General features: G+C 68.5%; 1 protein-coding gene across 1 annotated transcript; it reads right to left on the reverse strand.

Moving 5' to 3' along the window:
* Positions 1-15,219: 15,219 nt before the first annotated feature.
* UTP14A (UTP14A small subunit processome component) lies at positions 15,220-21,345 on the reverse strand. The gene is made up of 17 exons (XM_086470701.1): positions 21,286-21,345; positions 21,004-21,074; positions 20,748-20,812; positions 20,489-20,631; positions 20,223-20,378; positions 19,424-19,543; positions 19,247-19,341; positions 18,979-19,102; positions 18,803-18,880; positions 18,047-18,416; positions 17,501-17,907; positions 17,238-17,425; positions 17,046-17,145; positions 16,569-16,798; positions 16,368-16,450; positions 15,813-15,942; positions 15,220-15,304 (listed from the first exon to the last, which is right to left on the reverse strand). The coding sequence occupies exons 1-17, from the start codon at positions 21,343-21,345 to the stop codon at positions 15,220-15,222; spliced, it is 2,505 nt and encodes an 834-aa protein (XP_086326827.1).
* Positions 21,346-21,799: the final 454 nt, after the last annotated feature.

Raw genomic sequence — 21,799 nt, forward strand, 5'->3', positions numbered from 1 at the left:
GCTTTCGAGGGAGAACGTTGCAGCCAATCGTGCAGCGCTGGGTGTTCAAGCATTAAGGCAGCTTTGCTGCTCAAGTCGTGTCAGGGAAAAAGCAACGAAGGAAGAGAGAATCTACTGTGCTAACAAGTGGACTCGGTCGAACCAAGTAGGACTGACTGCAAAAGGCAGAGAGGTGCTGTCCAAGAGGTTCCTGGTCCAGAGGAATTCTAAACACCCGAAGGGAAAGCAGGCACAGAGCCACGGCAGCGCTCTCCGTGCAGAGGGTGAGAGTGGGAAGAAGCTGAAAGCGACACGTGATCCCAAATCTCCGTCGGTTGTCTTCTCCCTGACAAACTCCTGGTGACACAAGCCCCGAGCGGGGCAAGAAGCAGCTCGCACCCTTCGTTTACGCCGAAACGAGCCGCGCAGGGATCCACCGGCCGGCAGCCCAAGGGATCGAGCCGTGGCACCGAGGGACTCCCCTGAAGGCGGCTGCTGCCGGGTATCCTCGCCGCAGCCCAGACGTGCCAGCGGGGATCCTCCGGACAGAAAAGCAGGGCCGGGCACAGAGGAGAAATTGGGGCAAGGCGGCTCGTTGGCGAAAAAGCAGCGAGAGACCCGCCTGCACGTACGAGGGCACAAGTGAGCACGCAGACTACGGAAACCGGAGGTCGGGAGAAGAGGGGGAAACCTGCTAAAAGCCACGCGCTGTCGGATGGAAGAAATAGCGTATAACGAAGGGGGAGCCGGGGAGACGCTAAGACAGAGAGCAGGGTCATACCCAAAGAGAATGAGAGGTGGCTTGGAGCAGGAAGGGGAGGAGTCTTTCGATGCTTGGAGAGAAATGCAACATAAAGGAAATAGGGGAACAAACAATCTGCGGGGATTTCACCATCTTAGGCTAAACTGAAAGAAGGGGAGGAGAAAGGTTCTGCCCCCGAGCGCAGCGGCAGGACAGATGTTTCGGGAGAAATCAAAAGGGACCTTCTGTGGGCCGGGGGCCGGGGGTGCGTGCGGCTGCACGGTGTGGAACAGGAGCTGGGGACGAGCCGAAGCCTCCAACGAGCAGCGATCAGGCGTGACCCGAGCATAGGTCTGGCAAGGGAAAAGTGATAGCAGGGTGGTACGAGGAGCTGGGAGAAACGGCACGTTTGGAGCACTCGAGTGAGAGCTGGTCAACAGAGGAGGCACGACAGCCACGAGGAGAGAGCCGGGAGGACACAGCAACAGAGATCGACACTGTTTCATGAATTCTTGGCCTCTATCCTCTCCGGACGACGTGGGACACATGCCAAAGACAGGCATTTCACAGGGAACGAAGGAGGACAGAAGAGAAGAAGAATCAAGATTTCAACTTGATTTCATCTTGACCTCAGAATCAAGAGAAGGAATAAACCAGGGGACAAACAACAGATGCTGTCTCGAGCTCGGACCCGCGCAAAGGCCAGCGTCCTTACGGAGGCCGGCCAGGGAAATGCAGGGATGAGCAGCCTCCCAACGCCACACCGAACCAGGGCGAGCAACTGCAGCCTCCCTGGGTCAAAACACACCCTCAGCCGAGGAAACCGAGCGAGTCTCTCGTCTACACTGCTGCAGCTTGAAGCGACTTTAAACGGATGTAATTAAACGAGTCGGAACCCCTTGGAGAACACAACTAGGGCATGGTTTCACATGCCTGGCTTCGAGTAGAAGCAGCTGCTGAAGAAGCTGTGGAAGCCCTCCTCTCTCTCCTCACCCCTTCAATCGTGTCGCTGAAACTGTGCAGTGTCCCGTTAACTTCACCAGGGAGCTGGTCTCTGTTTAAAACCTCTTTTTTTTTTTTTTTTCTTTTTTTTCCCCCTGGCCGTACAGGTTTTAACCCATACCAGCTCCTAGATCAGATTCACCAAGAGGGAGAGAGGGCACAGCCTGGCACAGAATCTGCTTAATCCACTACGTCTGCCAAAGGAAGTGTACACGAAACCACAGCCTTATTTTGATTCAGCAGAATAGGTGCCCAGCCAATTCCAATTAACTCCGAAGAAAACTGGTTAAGAACAAACTAGGAACATCAGCACGGCATTTGGCGCGGAGCAGCCCGTCGCGCGACACTAAAGCTCCTTCGCCTCTCAAACCAAAACGTGCGAACGAGAAAGGTGCCAACGCGTTCACCTCCGGCAGCAAGCCCTCGGAGAGACCTTCGATGAAACTAGCGTGGTGAATGGAAAGCAAGGGGGTTTTTTTTTTTGTTCATTAAGGCAAAACCTCTCATCGTTTTGCAAAAGGAGAGGACGCTGCTCTGCAAACCAGTCTCTTCCAGAAAAAAGCAAAGCAGGGGATGTTTTCCTTGCAGCAGGAGCCTGCTTTTGCTCAGGTTAGCGATGACTTCGCCGCACGTGGAAGTTCCCTTGGATTAAGTCAAGAAATTACTGTCTCTTCTGAAACCCCGCTGCACAGCCGATGGAAACGAGTTTCCTGAGATGAAGGTCTTTGGGAATGGGTATTTCCTAATAACTATCTCCAGACAAATCCCCTCTGCACCAGAATACCAACAGCACCAAGCTGACCGTCGCTGCAGCACAGGCCGAGCCGAGGGTGGCGGGACAGGCTGCCGTCGCCTTCACCTACAGCTCCCACACGGCTGGGGAGAATTAAGCCCGCGTAATCTCCGTGCTGACCCCCGCTAAAATCCTGCCTGCTCCCTGGCTCTTGGGGATCCTAACTCGAGCTGCCCCAGGTGAGGCTTCCCAAGTTCCCCACCGCAGTGCTGCCCCTCGCACTCGCGCCTCCCACCCCAGCGTTAACGCGGCAGCGGGGAACAGGAGTTGCAAAGCAGATTTGCAAGCTGTCCTGTGGAAAGCAGCCTCCCCCCCGCCCCAAATAACAGTGACCCCTCAGCCGGGTGCGTTCCCTGACTCCACACTCAGCTTCCCCAGCGCTGGCATTGGCAAACACACACAGCAGCTTCTCTGGGCGGCCACCGAACTTCCAGCCACAGGTAGCAAAGGGTTTGGTTTGTAGCGGCGGGTTTGGTGCTGGCGGTGTTGGCCCTAACAGATGTCGCATCGACGCTGCCACCCGGTCCAACCCGCTTTCATACTGCCTTGGTCAGGTCAACCAGAGCCGTGACCCACAGGCGCCCACCCCTGCGGCAGCGGGGGCACAGGAGGGGCGCTTCTCCCTCTTCCTCGCAGAGACAACCTGTGCCAGCCGCTTCCTCGCGGTGCAAACGCGTTCTGCCTTAGGACCGTCCTGCCTTGACCCCCCCCCCCCCCCAAGAAGCTTTTCACGTGTTTTCCCGCTCCGTACATTTCCAAGCACTAAACCAACGTGGATTTCAAGACCTTCCCTCTCCCCCATTCCAGCACCAGCACGTGAGCCGCGTGCCAACAGACCGCCCCTCTCTCCACTGCGCCCTGCCTATGCAGGGACAAGGTGACCGGGGCTGAAAAGCCAGCAGCCAGTCTCCTAAAATCACCCCCGCATGGGGCTCCCCTCCGCATGGGCTCCGGGCAGGCCCCTCGCCCCCCGACACAGGCGGGAGCGCCCACACGACGGCAGCGAGCAGAGGCCCGACGAGCGGCGACGTGCCACCGCTGCCGGGGCTCAGGCGACGGCACGAGGCTCCCCCGGGGGGGGTGAACGGCAGCTTTGCCCTTCCCGGAGCGAGCGGCAGCCGCGGCACGAGCCGAGGGCCAGCGCCGGGATCGTGCCGCGGGTCGCGCCGACAGCCAAAGCGATGTGCTGGGCTGCACGGACACAGCACGACGCGATGGCGGCGTTAAGTGGGCCAGCGGCCCGGCGGGAAGCAAGGGAGACTTCCCAGCCGTAGGGGATCGAAGAGGAGGAGGCCCAACACATCCCTCCGCAGCGAGAGATGGGGAGGACGCGGTCGCTCGCCCTCCCGAGGCGCCGTACGGCTCCTTTGGCCAGGGCAGGCCGGGAGGGATGCACTTCGACCCTGGAAACACGCCCGCAGGAGGCACCTTTGTCACATTCATTCCCAGAGAGCAGCGAAACCTCGAAGGCAGGGTTGGGTTGGGGTTTTTTTCCCCCCCCCCACGGATGGCTACAAAAACCTAAAACCACCGGGAAGCCCAGCGGGACCGGCTGCTCGGAGCACATCGCTGGCGGCTTCGACCGGAGCGAGAGCAGCGGAACGAGGCGGCTCAGGCGGGCCGGGAGGAAATGGGCTGCGCCGACGGGCACGGGCTCCTTCGCTTGCGATAGTTTGTTCACTTTGGCAATGTTCGTTGCCATTAGTAACGCAGGCGAGGAATTATACTGGTTTTTACACGCGACTGTCGGGCGCCCGTTCGAGGTACAGAGGTCCAGAGCGAGCGCTGGTCCTGAGAGTTGCCCGAGCTGCCTTAGCTGGGATTTGGCTCCAAGCGCCGCTTCAGAAAACCCTTTCAAAGCAAACTGCTTGCAAAAAAAACCCCAAAAATTAAATAAAAAAATAAATTAAAAAAATCATGACGGTCCTCTCACAGGACTCGCAATGGGCGTGATACACAGCAAGGGAAAAACATAAACAAAAAAAATGAAAAAAAAAAAAAAGGAAAGTTTGTCTTTTATTATGTTACTGCTCACGCAGAGGTCAGAAACTGTAGCAGAACTGACCAGGAACGGCCAACGCCGAACAAAACCCAGCACGGCCAGGCCGGGCCGCCTCCGCTGCCGGTGTCGGCGGGAGCCGGTGTCCAGCACGGGGTCCGGTGGTCCGTGGCCGGTGCGGCAGCCCCCGGCTCCGTTCAGGTTTCCCACTGCCCGCACAGCAGCCCCGACTGCTGCGGAGCTGAGCCAGGCTTTGCCTACACGCATTTGCTTAAGCTGATTTAAAGACACAGTAACACCACGAGTAATTATAGATACTCGGTGTGATGAATAGGAAATAAAAAAGAGAAAATCCATCCCCGTTTGGGGGGGGAGGAAAAAAAAAAAGTTTGCTGCGCACTCGGCCGTCCTTTCACCGTAAGTCCCAGCTCCGGGTGACGGGTGTCACTAAACCCTCGCTCACTCCAGCCAGCCAGGCTGTCCCCACGCAAGCCCTCTGCCGCGTATTTTTAAGGACTGAAAAAAAGAGCCACTAAGGGCAAACAGCATTAAAAAACATGTACCTGAGCAGGGGCGCCTCGTCCGAAATACTGCAATGGGAGCGCAGCCTCCCGTCCCCAGGAGACGAGCTGGCTCGCCGGAGCCCGGCGATCCCAAGGGTGGTTTCCTTCCGAAGGCCAAACCGCGCCAGCGCCCGGTCTCTGAAACCCTCCCAGGAACGTGTCTCCGGACCCGGGTGACAAAAAGTGACAAGAGCCGGTGCCCTCGACGGGCACCACGCAGCCCCCAGCGCCACGCCGGCGCTGGCTGAACCCAAAGGCTGGCGGCGGCGATGCAGAAGGCGGCAGGGCGGGGAAGGCTGATGCAGACATGTCAAAAAAAGACGCAGACGAGCTGCGAAGGGCACGGATCCCCCCTAACTCCAGTGAGGACGAGGGTGCTGGAGAGCGGACGCTCTGCGAGGAGGAGAAACTTGCTTCCTCTTCGTTTGAGCCTGGAAGACCTTTTCCTGGTGCTTTTCCGAACCAGCTTCGCCCACGCTGGCATGAAGGCACCGACGCCGCTCACCGAGGAGCCACCGGTAAACCTCCCGAGCACCGACGCTCCACCGAAGGAGTTTTGGTTTCCTCCCCGGCGAGGGCGGCAGGAAGCGCCTCCTCCTCCTGCCCGGTCCCGCCGCTGCCCGACCACCACCCCGGGCACGGCCGGGGGGCCCGGCCGCCCCCACCGTGGGCTCGGGGGGGCGGCGGAGCGGCACCGCCCCAGCCCTAACCCAGCCTGACGGCCCGGGGCTGGGACCGCGGGGGGGGGGGGGGGATCCGCCGCCCGAGCCCCCTCCCCGCGGCACGTCCCGCTCCCCGAGCCCCGGCCCCCGAGCCCCGCGGGGGCGCAGCCTCGGCCCGCACCGGGCCCTCCCCTCCGGGACACGCCGGCCCCCGCGGCCGCTCCGGGGGCTTCGCCCCGGCGCCCCGCAGCCCTGCCGGGGGCCAGGCCCCGCGACGCTGCCCCGCGTCGGCTCCCGCAGCAGCGCCCCCCGCCCCCCCCCCCCCCCCCGCCCGGTCCCGCTGCCCGCCCCCCGGCTCAACAGTTGCCCCCGGGGCCGCTCCCCACCGGAGCGCGGCGGCGGCGCCGCTCGTCCCGCAGCCCCGGTGGCCGCGGCCCCCGCGCTGCCGCACCGGGGCAGCCCCGAACATGGAGGTAGCGGCGGCCGCGCTGCCCCCGGGGAGGGCTCTTCCGCCATCGCCCGGCGCCCGGCCGGTCGGTAACCGGAGCTGCTGCCGGTGCGGCCGGCCCCGGGCACGGCGACCGCCGGGGTAGGCTCGGGCCACGCCGCCAAAACTCCGCGAACGCCCGGCGCCGCCGTCCCGCCGCTGGCGGCCGCCGCCCCGGGAGCGCTGCGCTCCGGCGACCGCCCCGCGCCCCGCCCCGCCGCGGCACCCCGGGACCCCCCGCGCCGCCCCGGGAGCGGCAGGTGCCACCGGTGCCGGTGCCGCCGCGCCAGGCAGGGCAGCGGCACAGCCGCGCCGTCGCGGGGCAGGGAGCGGAGCCCACCGCCGCCCGCCCGCCCGCTGCCCCCCGGCCCGGCGCTGTCAGCGCCCGCCGGCCCCGCCGCTGTCCCGCCGCAGGACGCTGCCCGCGCCGCCCGCCCGCCCCCCCCCAACCACCACCACCACCCCCCTCGCGCCGCCACCCCCGGGGGTGTCCCGGGACCGTTTCCATGGAGACCCCGTCCAACCGGGCTGGGGGGCTCGGTCCGCCCGCTCCCGTCCGCCTCCCCCCCCCCCGGCGGTGGGTGCGGGGCCGTGCGGGCCCGGGGTGCCCGGGCAGCGGGGGCCGGGCGTCCGGTGCGGGTCGGTGGGGCGGAGTGTGTGTGCGGGGGGGTGGCGGACACGCACCTGCTTCCCGAGCCGTGCGGGCGGCGGCGGCGGGGGGGGGCGGCGGGCCGAGGCGGGCCCCCTGCCCGAGGCGGCGGGTCGGACACTGGGCGCTGCGAGCGGCGGTTCGGCGGCGGCGGCGGAGACACTGGCAGCGGCAGCCGGAGTGTGAGGGCGAGAGCGAGCCGCCGCCGCGGGGGCTGATGGGAGCTGTAGTCCGGCAACCGGCGGCCGGCCGGTCCCCGCACCGCCCCGAGGACTGCGGCTCCCGGCGTGCCGTGCGGGCAGCCCTGCCCGCCCGGGGGGGGGCTGTGCGGAGCCAGCCGAGTCCGGAGAGGGAACGGGGAGGGAGGGAGAGAGGGAGGGAGGGGGCTCCGCGCCCGGCACAGCCCGCGGGAGGGGGCGCGGGGGGAGGCCGCTCCCGCCCGGGGAGGGGCCGCACCGCTCCCCGCTCCGCGGACGGCAGCTCCTGGCGGTGCGGTGCGGCGCGGTGCGGGGGGGAGCCCCGCGCACACGCACACACACACACACACACGCCCGACCCCGCGCCGGGGCACCGGCGCCCGCACCGGGGAGCGGCGCTCGCTCCGCACCGGGGGGAGGAGGAGGATGGAGGAGGAGGATGGAGGAGGAGGAGGCAGCGGGGGCGGGCGCTCGCTCCACGCCCGGGCACAGCGGCTGGGAGCCCGGCAGCGGGCAGCGCTGGACGGGCAGCGAGCGCGGAGCCCGCGGACCCGGTGCCCGTCGCCGGGCGCGGCCGCGGGGGGTTCCTCCCCCACCCCCCCGCCCGACCGCCCTCCCCTCCCTCCGGGCGCAGCCCCGCCGAGACGGGCCGGGACGGCGGAACGGGCGCGGAGCCGCCTGCCCGGCCGAGGGGGCCGCGGGGCCCCCGCCCCGCCGGCGGCGATGGCGCTGGGTGCCGTCCCCGTCGTGTGTGTGTGTGTGTTTCCCCCCCGCCCCGGGCCCGGTGCTCCGCCGGGAGGGCAGCCCTGCGGGGCGGCCCCGGGGCGCGGGGGGGTCGAGGCGCCTCCCCAGCGCCATGCGGGGCACGGAGCGGCTCTGCACGGCGGCTGGAAGTTTCTCACCGGGCCCCCCCCACCCGCAGCACCGGGGCCCATAGGCCCGGCGGTTGCCCGGCCGCGCCCCCCGGCCTGCTTCGGCCCCGTCGCTCCGCCGGGCCCGCCCCGCACCGTACCGCACCGCCCCGGTGACTGACAGCCTCGCCCCGGCCCGGGCTTTGCACCGCCCCCGGCCCCCCGCACCGGGCCTCGGCGACCGGCGGCCCCGCAGCGCCCCGGCCCCGGCCCCGGCCCTGCCACGCCGCCCTGGGCCGTGCCCCGGCTGCCCGGCCCTGCCCGGGCCCAGCGCAGGCACCGCCCCGCCGCCCTCCCCGCTGCCTGACACCGGCAGCCCTGCCCGCTCCCCCCCCGCACCCCCCCCCCAGTCCCCCGGGACCGAAGGGAAGGGCCGTCCCCCGGCCCCGCCGCACGGGGCTTGTCCCGGCGCTGCCGGGCGCACCGGGACGCGGTAGGGCCCGTCCTGCCCGGGAGGAGCGGGCAAGGCGCCGCGGGGGGGAGAGGGGTCGCGGTGCCGCCGCCGCACGGAGACGGGACGGCCGCTCTCCGGTGGGCAGCGGCCCCGGGGACGTGTGTCGGGGGGCGAAGGGCCGGGGGGCTGCAGTGGGAACGCAGGACGGGCCGGGTCCCCTCCCCGCGGGGTCCGCGCTGCTCCAGGGAGGGCGACCGGGACCCTCTGCTCTGCGCCGTTTTCACCCCCGGATTTGGCCCGTCCGGCGGCAAAGTCTCTTCTCAGATCAGCGTGGGGGATGCCCAAGGTTTATCCCAGAGGGGGGCTCATCCCGGAGGGGCTGTGGCGTGTCCCCCCCCCCGCAGCTGGCACATCTGGGGTGGCACCCGCACCCTGGTGTCACCTGCTGCTGCCCACAGCATCCTCCGCAGCCTCAGCACCAAACCTTTCCCCTGCCCCAGACGGGGCAGAAACACCTCACCAAGGCTTCGAGCTCTTTGGGGGTTTTCCACCAGAAAGGCCGTGACGGCTTCGGGCGGGCGATGGCGCGTTGCCCCTGCGGGGATGCGGTTGGGGGGCACGGCTCGGCGGTGCTGAGCGTGCGGGGCGTGCGGGCTGGGGCGAGGGTGGCAGAGGGGAGCGCTGCGGTGGGGGGCAGCAGGGTGACACGCGAGGGGCTGGCAGTGCCAGGGAAGGCGGAGAGCAAGGGCTGAGCCGAGGAAGGCCAGGAGGGGGGAAACTCTTCCTGCAGAGGGGAATTATTCGGTCTCTCCTCCGTTAGGTCCGAACCTTCTCCTACCTGTTGCCTCCAGCCAGGCTGCGGGCAGAGGAGATGCTCGCAGGGGTGCTGCGGAGGCCGGGCGGGCGGTTGGGACACCAGGCTGGCACGTGCAACAGGCACATGACTGGCCCTGGGTTTATCAGGACCTGCCTTATTTGCATCCTGGTGCAATTAAAAACAGCCGGTTTGAGTGATGGCCTCATCCTGCAGCTGCACCCCCACCACCCCCCACCCCATCCCTGCAGGAATTGCACACGGGGATGCATGGGGCCGGCCGGGGGGGGCTCTGCATCCCGCCATCGCATCCTCTCACACTGCTCTGCCCCTTCCTGGTTCCATCAGAACCTGCTGAGGCTTTAATGTGGTCACGAGGGGATCATTGGCACCCAGGGGCTTTGAGAGGTGGTGCTGAAAAATTCTGCGGCTCCCGCCTTAGCGTTCTGGGGAAAGTCTGGGGAATGAGGAGCGTCCCCCGTCGGGGAGCGTGGCTGATCGCCCAGCGGTCACGGGCTGACTTGCGTAGGCCACCATGAGTTATCTGTCGATAATGCACTGCAAAAACACGACCGGGAGCCGTCACCGGGAGTTTCTCAAGAAAAGGAAGCCAGGCTGCCCGCTGCGGGCGGAGCTGGAGGCTCCTTTTGAGTCGCCTCCATCTCGGGGACACACGCCTGGCCGCGGGCAGCCCTGGGCTGCTGCCGTGCCTCGGCGTTTCCTCCGCACTGCCTGCCCGGGCAGTGGGGCTCCTGCCCAGCTCCGCAGCGCCGATGGCACCCGAGCGCTGGCCGGGTGCTCAGGGCGCTCCCCGGACCCGAGGGGCTGCGGTGCTCTGCCCGCCGCGGTGCCCTGAGCCACCGGGGCTCGAGCGCTCGGCTCTGACCTGGCCTGCGGCCGCTGCTGCTGCTTTTGCTAGTGCCGCTTCATTGTGTTTCCTTTTTTTGGATGCATCTCGCCTCTTCCCTCTGGTTTTTGGGCAGGATCCGCATCATCCCCGCCCTCCCCAAGCCAGAAAGGCGCGGGCTGATGCGCCCAGCCAAGCACTGGCCACACGGCACGCTCTGCTCGCCGCCAGGCCGTGGGCAGGGAGACCTCAAACCCTTCTGGGGAGCCTTTCGGTCCCTCTGCCCGTCCCCCAACAGCTCTCCAGCAGGGCCGGTAGGCCGGGAGGTGCAAACGGGTGTCTCTGGCTCAGTGGGGCGTCGCGGAGCCTTCCCCTCCGTGCAGGGGTGGTGGCAGCTGGTGGCGGGGAGGATGGCTCGTAGCTCCTGGCGCCAGGAGAGGACTGACGGGGGGGACACCTCGTGCGTGCTGTGATGCCACGTCCAGCCGTCCACCCCATGAGCGTCCCGTCACCTGCGTTGGACATCCCAGCTCCAGAGCTTGGGCATCTCTGGGAAGATGGAGTTGGGGCGGAGGAACCAGCCCCGAGGCCAGGGAGGGGCTTTCCCATCGGGGTGCCCATCGCCACAGGGTCTGGCGGTCTCTCTCTGGGTTTCTTGAGGCGTTTCCTTCTGCTCCCAAGAAGGAGCCCCTGTGCTGCTCCGCCCGCGGTGGACAGGCAGCCCACCGGGGTGCTGCCGGCGATGAGGGGCGTCAGCTCTAACTACAGACCTCGTCCTCCCGCTTTCCGCGGGGACATCCCTGCTCCCACGACAAGCAAACACTTCTGGAGCATGTTTGAAGGGGCGGCTCAAGGGTGACGACTTCATCGGAGCAGCCGCCTTCTCCTCCTGCCCTGCTGGCGCCTGGGGGACAGAGCAGGGTGGGCAGGAAGGCCATGAGTCCTGCTGGGGACGTGACGGCCGGGCTGCTGCCCGCCGTTGTGCACCGCGGCCCCTCTTCCCCCAGCTCCCCAAAGGGGTTGCGGCAGGGACTGAGGGGGGACGTGCGACGGGGTCCCACCTCCCACCTGGGAAGCTGAACCTCTTCGCCCTGAGCTCGCAGGGTGACGTTCTGGAACCAGCCCAATGCTGCCACTGCGTCGGGAGGGGGCGGCCATGGCTGGGGGCTTTGGGTGACTTCGCCTTGGGCCTTCCATGGGCACCACGAGGAGCTCAGGGCTGGCCCCTTCCTGCCCCCACGGGCCAGTGGGCTTCCTGGGGACTGGCCTCCGGGCTGGCTGGAGAGATGAGGCATCGCCTCCGGTGAGCTGCCCTCCTCTGCGGCATCCCCAGGAGAAGCCCTGGGCTGGGGGGGCACCGCTGGCGGGTGAGGATTTGGGATCGTGGGGACGAGGTGGGGAGGAAGGTGCTGCGCCGGGGAGCCGAGGGAAGAGCTGGCAGCTTGGGAGGATGCTGGAGGGGAGCACACGGCGGGTGAGCAGAGCTTGGGGTGCCTGGGGAGCCCCAGAATACAGGCGAGGAGCCCAGTGGGGCTGGCAGGGGTGGAGGGGTGCCCGCAGGGAGCCCTGGCTCCTCTCCAGCCCCTTTCCGAGGATGGCACGGCAGGAGGCTCCAGAAAGCTGCTCGCTGCGGGCAGAGCTGGGCCTGCCCCTGCTCCCCCACTGCCGGGGGCTGCTGCACCAGACCCCCAGCTCCGCTATTGTCCGTCCTCCAGCCCCGACCCCCCCAGGTCCGGCTTTGGGAGCCGCCGAGGGCTCCAAATTGTAACCAGAGACAAAGAGAGCCGGTCTTTGACTGCGACGCACGCTGCATCTGACAGCCCGTGATGCTGAAAGTGCTGCCAGCAGCCCCGGGGACGGCCGGGCTGTATGGGGGGGCCTGTGCCCCCCCCCCCCCCCCCCTCAGGGGCTGAAGGCTGGAGCGGCCACCGCTGCTCAGCCACAGGCATCGCCCCCCCGGCTCCCCCTTGCAGCTCCCCACCGCTGAGCCACCGGGGCCACGCTCGGCACGGGGACGCGTGGGGGACCCGTGATCAGGGAAGCCCCCGCGGAGGCTCAGGGCCGGCCTTGGCTCGGGGCAGGACGCAGGCAGCCGGAGGAAGGTCGGGCAAGGAGCGGAGGCAGGGGAGCGGGGGGTGTAGAGGGGGGCCGAGGTGGGGAGAGGCGGCGTGGGCTGAACCGGCCCCGCGTCTCCCGCGGGCGTGGAGGGGGGCACGAGGGTGTCCCTGCGGCGCTTCTTGCTCCTCGTCTTCGCGGCCGGGGCTGGCGTTTGGTCGGGGTGTCGCTGCGTGCGGAACGAATGGCTGCGACCTCTGCGGTAGCTGCGCTCCAACGAGGGCGGCTTTTGTAGCGCCGGCCAGGGTGCACGTACCATGCGGCTGCCTGCCATGAGGATGTCTGGCTGAACAGCCTCCGCTCTCCCTCCCCGGCTTTGCCTTCAACCTGCCCCTGCGCGGACCCTCCTTTCTCCCCCCCCAGGAGGTTTTTTGGTGCTGCGGCTCTGCCGGAGCCCAGCCAGGCATCTCCCAGCTCTGGGATGCTGCTGGTTTGGGGCTCAGCTACCTGATTTCCCCAGGTGTGTGGGGGGGTCAGCGCGGTGCCCCGCTCCCTGCCCGGTGGCCCTGATGTCCCTCCCTGGCCCCGGTGTGCCCAGTGCATCGCTGTGGGAGTTGCGGGGTGGCAGCTGGGGCAAAGTCATCAGGGGGATACAGGCACTTCGCCCCTCTCCTCCCCAGGCAGCTGGGGACAGACAGGGACCCGTCACCTCTGGGACACCCAGAATGTGACATTGCAGCACGACCCAAGTGACCGGGTCCCCACTCCGGACCAGTGACAGGGCTGGCGGCTGCCCCAGCCCCAGCGGCTGTTCAAAGCCGGCAGCTGCCCCCATCCCAGCGCCCGCCACCGAACCCGGGGCGAGATGGTGCCACCGCACGCCGCCCCGGGAGCCACCGCGGGCCCTGGTCTCCCGTCTCCCCGGGAATGGCCCCGCTGCGGGTGCGAGGGTCCCGGCTACAGCATCTGGGTGGAAATCTCTTGCTCGGGTTGTGCCGTGCTGGATACGGCATCTCCATGGAAACCCTCCCGCTCAGGCGGTGCGGGCTCGGGAGATGCCATCTCCACGGAAACGCGGCTGCGGGGCTGGGCAGGCCGGGATGCGCCGGCCGGGCACCGGGTACCGCTGCGGGAGGGCTGCGGGTGCCCGGGGTGCCCCCGGCTGCGGGGTGACGGAGGAGAGCCGGGCCCACCTCCGAGGCCAGGGACGGAGCGCAGGAGACCCCCATCCCCAGCCCGGGAAAACTGGGGGGAGCGGTTCTGTGCTGAAAACACCGACCCAAAACCTGCCTCCCCAGCCCCGTTCCGTCTGCGCTGTGCCAAGCAGAGCCTCCGGTGGGGTTTGGGGGAGCTCACCCCCTCTCCCACTGCCGGGTGCAGTCAGGCCCGTTCTGGGAGGACCCTTTCCTTCACCTCAGGGCCGGAGGCGTTCAGGGCTCTGGAAATCCCCCCATCCCAGTGAGCAAGGGTGCAGGACCCCCGCGATGGCCGGGGAGGGGCCCGTGCCCACATTCACGTCCCGCAGCACGGGAAGCCAGAGGGCTGAGATTTCACCCTCAGAAATAGCCCTGACAAAATATTTTACAGGTTATTTATAGCTTGCTTTAAAAAAAACCCCAACGACAACAACAACAACAAAAACCCCCGATCACCAAAAGCCTTTTATTTGTTGATTTTAAATCTGCCTTTTACTTTCACTCAGCTCCCGCTGGTCTCCCGGGATGGCGGGTGCAGGAGCCCGGCTGCACCAGCAGCTCCCCGGGGCTCGGGGCATCGTCTCTCCCCGGCCGGTCCCTGCCCAGGGGGACACCAGCGTTGGCTGTGCCGTTCCTTGGCACGGCCCCCGGCCCGGGCACGCCACACCGGGCGAGGCACAGCCCCACCGCAGCGCTGCCCGTCCCTGCCCCGCTGCCCACGAGCCCAGCACCCATGGGTGCCAGCCAGGCCGGGCTGCCCAGCCCGGGAGCCACCGCCGCCACTGCTCCCGGCCGGGATTAGCCACCGCTCCCTGCTGGCACCGGGAGCAGCTCGGCCGCCCTGGCCGAGGCTCCCGGCTCCGTAAGCCCGGCTTTGACGTAGCCCGGAAAGTAGGCCAGTAAGAGCAAACGGCAGCCGCTCGCAGCTCTCGGGAGGGACGCGGCGCTCGCGCGGCCGTGGGAAGGCTCCCCGGGGGCTACCGCGCGGCCGAGGCGGTGGCTGGCGAGGAAAGGGGGTTTCTCCCAGTGGGCACCCCCCAGCGCCCCCCGTTCCTGCAGCGGTTTGCAGAGCCGGGCTTGGATTTGGATTTAAAAGCCGCCAAGCGCCGACACCCGTGTGCCCAGCGGTTTCACTCCTGCAGGGAAGTCGGAGGGACGAGCGTTGCCCTTGATGCGGGAGCGCTGGCCCGGCAGCCGGAACGGCAGCACCCGTGGCCCCGCTGCATCCGGGTCCCTCCTCTAACTCACCCCCAGCAGCTCGTGCTGACGCTTTCTGCGTTTATTTTTGAAGCGCGTCTGCATCCCGAAAGCCCCAGTTCAAGCCCAGTCCAGCCCAGCGCTGCCCTTCCTCGCAAGATGAGGCACATCCAGCCCTGTCCCCCCTCAACGCTCACGCCACGGGACCCACCAGCCAAACCTCAGCGTGAGGCAGCTCCGGAGCGAGGGGCTGCACAGCAGCAGGTCCCTCTCGCTGCTTTGGGTGGTCCCAGCTTGTGACAGCTGTAAACCCCCCCTGCTCCGCCGAGGCCTGAATTGGGTTCAGACCCGGTGGCCGCGGACCTCCGCAGGATCTGCACCCCAGGGACTGCCCTGGTGCCATTGTCACCCCAGCCCTGGTGGGGAGCATCGCTGGGGCAGCTGAGGAGGTCCCAGCCCAGCCTGGGGCAAGGCCAGACCCCTCCAGGCTGTGCAGCCCCTCCTCGGGGCACAGAGGACCCCACGCTCGAGAGCAGGCACAGATACAGCAGAGGACGGCCCTTTGCCACAGGGCAGGGCGAACGGGGGGCCAGAGGGGCGCGCGGGGCTCCCCATCCCTGCCAAGGGCAGGACATGCCCTGCAGACCCCGCTCCGAGCCCAGAGTCAACTCTGCTCCGACCACCCATACCTCCCACAACCCTTTGGAGCATCCTGGGGCTGGGGAAAGGGATTTAGGTGCCAGGACCCCCCATCGTGCCCAGCTGGGCACCATCCTGGGGCTGGGAAGGAGGCAGGCAGAGCCCCGGGTTGAGGTCCCTGCGGAGAGGGACAAGGACAGCGGTGTCGTAAGCAAAGGGGGGCTGCAGGGGAGCCCTGGCCACAGGCAGATGGGGCAGGGGGGGCTGCACCCACCCTATGCCAGGCACTGCCTGCCCCGGGCTCCGGGGTGCAAACAAGAACCCCCCCTGCACCCCCGCGACACCCCCAGGGGCCGGGGACCAACGTTTCCCACGGCTCTGGGGGCAGGCAGGGCGGAGGGAAGCTGGGCTGCGAGCTGGGGCCACCAGCCCGGCGAGGGGCTCCCCAGCGATGCGGAAACGCTCTCGGCTTCCTCTCCTTTTTGTTTTGGTGTTTGTTCTTCTTTTTTTTTTTTTTTTTCCAGCCCAGCCTAAAACCGTGCAAGGCAACGGGCCCCGAGCGCTATCTGGCCACCCCAGGGTGCTGTACGGGGGCCAGCGCCACCCGGGCCGGGTCCCGGGCAAGGTCAGGGCGCAGGCAGCACCCAGCCCAGGCGGAGCTGACGCCCCGGGAAGAGCGCCAGCACCCAGCGCAGAAGAGCCCTGCGTGGTTCTGGGGAGGGGGTGGCTGCGGGGCCACGGCGGCGGGAGGTGTCCCCCGTGCGAGGGACGCGGTTCCCTGGGTCAGCACCGGCAGCTCCGGCTCCTTCGCTCGGGCTGGGGAGCGTTTCAGCGGGAAGAGAGGCCCCGAGGGCTCCCTGCGGCCGCCCGGAGGCCCCGAGCACCCCAACGCCACCCTCGGCGGGGTGGGTCGGGCAGGGAGGCCGGGCGCAGGGGCAGGAAGGGGGCAGGGTGGCTGCGGCGGGGGCAGAGCCAGGTCCCAGCCCGGGCAGAACAGCAGCACCACCTCACAGACCCGTTCTCCAGCTCGTCGGGTTTATTAGAGCCGGGGATAAGCGACGCTGGAGCTGCAGGTGGGCCGGGGGAGTGGGGTCCTGGGGTGAATATTTAAAAAGAAAAAATAAATCTGTTCTATTCTGTTACAAAAGGGGGGTACGAAGGGCAGAAGCACGGCAGGTGAAACCCAGCCGGCGGCTGCTCCACCCCCGGGCCACCCTCCCAGCCCCAAGCCGTTCCCTCACGCCCGGCCACAGCCCCCAGCCCGATGTGGGGGCCCAAATTGGGCCGGGGGGTGGGCAGCAGCCGAGGCAGCCCGGGGGTTTTCCTGCGGGGAGCGGGAGGAGGCTCCAGCCAGAACCAGGAGCCTCTCCCAGTGCCCCCCGTCTGCCCCAGTCGGACCCGGGCAGAGCTACCGCTGCCTCCTGGGCGGGCGGGGAAGGGGCCGTTGGGGCGCAGTGTCCAGCGGGGGTTTGGCTCCGCCGGCAGCCGCGGTGACCGCGTCGGGGACGTCCTCGGCGGAGATGGGGGGGATGATGTGGCCCGCCCGGGTGAGGACGCGGGGGGCCGTCAGCTTCTGGAAGGCGCGCTGGGTGTTCCAGGTGGGGCCCACGGGCGTGCGGATGCTCTGCTCGAACTGCTGGTGCCTCTCGAAGGGGAAGGGCAGCTCGCTGACCTGCGGGGGGGGGGGGGGGGAAACTCCCTGGGGGCTGCTGCCAGCTCCCCTGCACTGCCAGGCCCCTGCCCCGCCGACCCCCTCGCTCCAAACCCTCCTCTAGCAGCTCCCGGGGCGGCTGGCCCAGCGGCCGGCCTGTCAGCTCCTCCTCCCCCCATCACCCCGCTGGCCTCTGGCTCGGCCGAGCTGGACTCAGGTTTGGGCATGGGGGCGCAGGAAGGCTCGGGGCCAGCCCGGTGTCACCCACCTGATGTGCCGCCGCGTGGATGTTGCGCTTCTCGCTCACGATGACGTGGGGCAAGTGCCGGTCCTTCCTGGGAGGCGCCGGGGGCGGCTTGAGCAGGAACCTGGGGGGGCCCCCCCCGCCCCGAGCGAGACGTCAGGCGCTGGGCCGTGGCGCTGGGCCGTGGCACACGGGCGCAGCCCTGCCCCCGCTTACCGCTTGATTTTCCTGGCGCTGGGCCGCAGCCCCGTGCCGCCCCACTCGCCCCAGCCCGGCAGCACCAGGTTCACCGGCTGCGGCTGCGCCTCCTGCTCCGCCTTGCGCTTCTCCCGACGGAAGTCGGCCACCACGTCGTCCCCGGCGAAGGCCTCCGTGATCACCCCCCTTTGGTCGACGCCACCCTCCTGCGGGGAGAAGGGTCACCAGTCCCCTGCGGCCACCCCCGCGCCGGGACCAAGGGGGAGGCCGGTCCCGCTCACCTCCTCCTCCACGACCAGGGGCAGGCTGGGGCACTGAGCCTCCTGGGGCTTCCCCGCCAGCACGGCCCGCAGGCTGATCAGCTGCTGCTTCTTCTTCTTCTTGGCTGGGGGGTTCTTGGCACGCCTGGCCGCCCCCCCTGCAGCTCTGCCGCCCTCCTCGGGCCGCTGCACTCGCTCCTCGGCTCCCGCGGCCGCCGGCTCCTCCAGCTCTTCCCCACGCGCCTCCGAGGCCAGAGCCTCCATGTCCTCCAGTGTCCGTGCCCGGCCCAGCCGCTCCGACAGCAGGGTCTCCTCCTGGGCCCGGGGGGGCTGCTCGGCCCCTGCGCTCACCGGCTCCTCGGCGCAGACCGGGAGGACGGGGCTGTCCTCCGGCTTCGGCTCCGGAGCTGCCTCTGTCTCTCCAGCACCTACGTGTTGAGACAAAGGGGAGAAACGGGCACCCGTGAGCAGAGAGACGAGCGGAGCCGGGCAGAAAACGGCCTCCAGGACCCCCTTTCCTCTGCCCGGCCCAGTGGCACGCCAGCCCTGGGGCTGCGAGCTCCTCACCTTCTCCCTCGGGGCTCCCTGCCCGCTGCTGCCGCACGTGCCGCTTCTGCGCAAAGTCCTGCAGCAGAGCTTCCTCCTCCGACATCTCCTCCTCCTCCTCCTCCTCCTCCACCTCCTCCTTGCTCTCCGCAACACGGGGCGCCGCAATGTCCCCCAGACCCTCCTGTGCCTCGGGCTCCTCGGCCGGGCCGCTGGGCTTGCCCAGCATCCAGGGGTTGGCTCCGCTGGCGCCCGCAGGGACGGTGGGGACGGTCACCGACGCGGCGTCCTCCTCGGGGACGTCACCCGGCTCCTCCTCAGGCAGCTCCACCCGCACCTTCTGCATCAGCTCCTTGTTCCTGGCCAGCTGCTCCTGCAGGGCCTTGCGGGCCTGGGAGGGGACCGAGACAGTTCTAACGCCGGCAGAAGCAACCCGCCCACCTTCCCTGGCCCGCCTCAGCTGCCTCATGTGGCCTTTCGGCATTTAGAGGGGGCTTGTAAGAGAGACAGAGACTTCAGGCCAAGTGACAGGACAAGGGGCGACTGCTTTAACCTGAAAGAGGGCAGGTTTGGGCGAGAGATAAATGTTTCACGTTGAGGGCGGTGAGGCACTGCCACAGGTTGCCCAGAGAAGCTGTGGCTGCCCCCTCCCTGGCACTGTCCAAGGCCAAGCTGGATGGGGCTGGGAGCAACCTGGTCTGGTGGGAGGTGCCCCTGCCCATGGAACTAGATGATCTTTGAAGACCCCTCCCAACCCAAGCCCTTCTGTGGTCTCACCTCCAGGTCGTACTTCGCCATAATGGCCCTGGAGCGGGCCCATTTCCCCTTGTTCTGGTGCTTCAGACTCATCCGCTCCTGGGGGGGAAGAGGGAGAGAGGAGACGAAGCATCAGAAAGGGCACCCTGACGAGCAGGGGCTTCCCCAGGGGCGGGGAAGCAGCGCAAAAGCAGCACCTGCATCCTGAGCTGCTCCAGCTCCTCCAGCCTCGCCAAGGCGGCCTCAGGGTCCGACTTGTGCAGCAGCTCGAACTCCTTCAAGGTCTTGCGCCTCCTGCTCTTCTTCAGCACGCGGTGGTACCTGCAGCACGAGGGCGGGGAGCCGGTGAGCGAGGCCTGGGGGGGCTGGGGAGGCCTCGGGGAAGGCAGCACCGCCGTGGGCAGGAGGGAGGCTGCCCGACCCGCCGCGACCCAGCCTTCTCCCACCGCAGCGGCAGAGCCTCACTTCTTGCTCTTGATCCTCTTCTCCCGCCGAGCCTTGGCCTCGTAGTAGGACTGCACGACCCGAGCCTTCTGCAGCTCCGCCCGCCGCCGCTGGGCCTGCCGGGGAGAGCGGAGTGAGGGCGAGCGCCGGGGCGGAGGCCTCCAGCGCCGGGGTCCGGCGGGGCAGGACAGCACTCGCCTCCTCCAAGCTCATGGCCTGCAGCGAGGCCGTCTCCTCCGGCGTCAGGAGCGGGTCTGTGATGGGCTGCTTCGTCTTGTGGAGCAGCCCCAAGATCTCCTGCTCCAGGGGGGTTCGGGCCTGGCGGGAGGGAACAGACGCAGCAAGAGCACGGCGAGAAGAGAAGGACTGCAAGAGCCAACGCCCCCCCCCGATGTCCCCATCCCCCCTGAGTGCCCCCGAGGGGGTCCACGGGAGGGCCTGGAGGAGCGTGCCCCCCCTCCTCCCAGGGCTGGGTCATGGCCCCGCTCATGGGTCCCACACCACGGGCCTGCCCAGGGACCCTCCCAGCCACCGTGCCAGGTTAGGATGGGAATTCAGGTCCCAAACCGAGCGCATCCTTCCTTCAGAGAGAGGACTCACGGACACGCAGGCTCTGGCGACCCAAACCCCCGCCGCTACCCCAGCACGAGGGGCCAAGGGCTACCAGCAGGCACCTGGCTCAGCCCGGGGACTGGGAAAGGGCAGACTGGGGCTGCACGCCCAGGGCTGGGAGGAGGAGAGGGGGCTGAGCAGGCTCCAAACCCTCTGCTCACGCCTCACCCGGCTCCTCCCCGCGGGTGTTTATACGCCTGCCGTGCGTCAGGAAGGCAGGAGGTTCCCGTTCCCCTGCCCCGAGCTCAGCGTGCGCCTGCCCAGCGCCTCAGCTCCCGGCTGGGCCTTCCCTCACGCCCCCCTCGCTCCTCCCAGCGCGGCCGGGAGACGTCGAGCTGCCCCAGCCAAACCCCGGGAGCCGGGCGCCGAGGCGCCCAGCACCCACCTTCCATGCCGAAGCCGCCTGCTCCAGGGGCACGACCGTGGCGATCTCCTGCCTCAGGGGGAACACCAGCTGCTCCGCCCGCCGGTTCTGCAGAACCACCTGCTGCCATTTGCCCACGTCCTTGGAAGTCCCGACGTAGGCAGCTTCCCTCACGACCTGCAGGCAGGGGCGAGAGGGGAAGAGGATGAGCAGAGAAGGGCCGATGTCGAGGACAAGAGAAGCCCCTCAGCACCAGAGGGGCACTCGGGGGGCTCAGCTCCACTCACCCGCGCCGCCTCCTCCTTGCTGAGCGGCAGCTCCACCGCCTTCTTCTGCTTCACTCTGCTCAGCTCCTTCTTCACGCTGCTCAGGGCGGACTGGGGGCGGATGGGCCGCAGGAGCTCGGACAGGACCAGCTTCTCCCCAGCGCCTGCGCACGGTCCCGCCGGTCAGCGCGGGCAGGGCCGAGGCCAGCGCTCAGCCCCGGGGGCAGACACAGCAAACCCCGAGCCGGCAGCCCTGCCCAGCGCCCCCCGGGGGTCTCACCTTTGCAGCTGACGTTGAACTCGGACACCTGCACGCTCGCCTCCGTGCGCTCCGCCAGCCGCCGCCTGCGAGAAGAGACAATAAACCAAAAGGCCCCTCACGATCCACCCCCCCGGGCTCCTCCTCCGACCTGCTGCTTCGGCAGAGGGGCTGCTGCCCGCGGGAAGGGGAACCCAGCGCCCTCCCGCCGCCCCCCTTTTGCAAGAGGAGGCAGCGCGGCTGCTGCGGGACCCCCTCAGCCGCCCCCCCGACTCACCGCCTCCGCCCGGTGAGGGCGCTGACCGCCTCCAGGAGCTGCCGGTGCCGCCGCTCGCCGTCCTCCTGCCCCTGGCACACGGCACACGCGGTTACAGAGCCTGGCCCGGCCCAGGAACGGGCCCGGCAGAGCAGCCGCCACAGCTCCCCCGGGGCTCCGCCACCGCTCGGCCTCGCCCCCCGGACCCCGACGTCCCCGGCCCGGCCTCGGCCTGCGGCCGCCCCCGGAGCTCCGCACGCAGCGGCGGCGGCTGCCGGAGCAGCCCGGCCCGGCCCCGCTCACCTCATCCTCGCCCTCGCTGGCGCTCACGGCCGCCTCCACGCCCAGCCAGTCCTCCGCCATGGCTCCGCGCACGCCGGGCGAGCCGGAAAGCGCCGCGCAGCTCCACGACACCCCCCCCTCCCCACACCCCCCTCCCCGCCGCTCTGCGACTTGCCGGAAAGCGCGCCGCTTCCGCCCGGGCTGCTGCCGCGCTTCCGCCCGCCCTGCCTTGACGTCACAGTTGCCGTGGCAGCGGGGCCCGGCGGGCGGAGGAGGGGGGCCGCGCCCCGGCGGAGCGAGGAGCCCCGGGGGGGCCCGAATTGGGGGGAATTGGGGGAAATAACGAGCTGTGTCCCCGCCACGGCGGTCTCCATGGCAACGGCCGCCGGAAAAGTCTCTTTCTTTGTTTTTTTGGGTTTTTTTTTTGTTTTCTGGGGTTTTTTTGTTGGTTTTTTTCCCCCCGGATTCGGCGCGCCGGGCCGGGCCGCCGCCAATGCGGAGGGGCGGGCTGCGGGGGAGGGGCGGTGTCCCCTGC

Source organism: Leptosomus discolor, chromosome 9 (assembly GCF_034619465.1).
Source record: "Leptosomus discolor isolate bLepDis1 chromosome 9, bLepDis1.hap2, whole genome shotgun sequence".
NCBI lineage: Eukaryota > Metazoa > Chordata > Aves > Leptosomiformes > Leptosomidae > Leptosomus > Leptosomus discolor.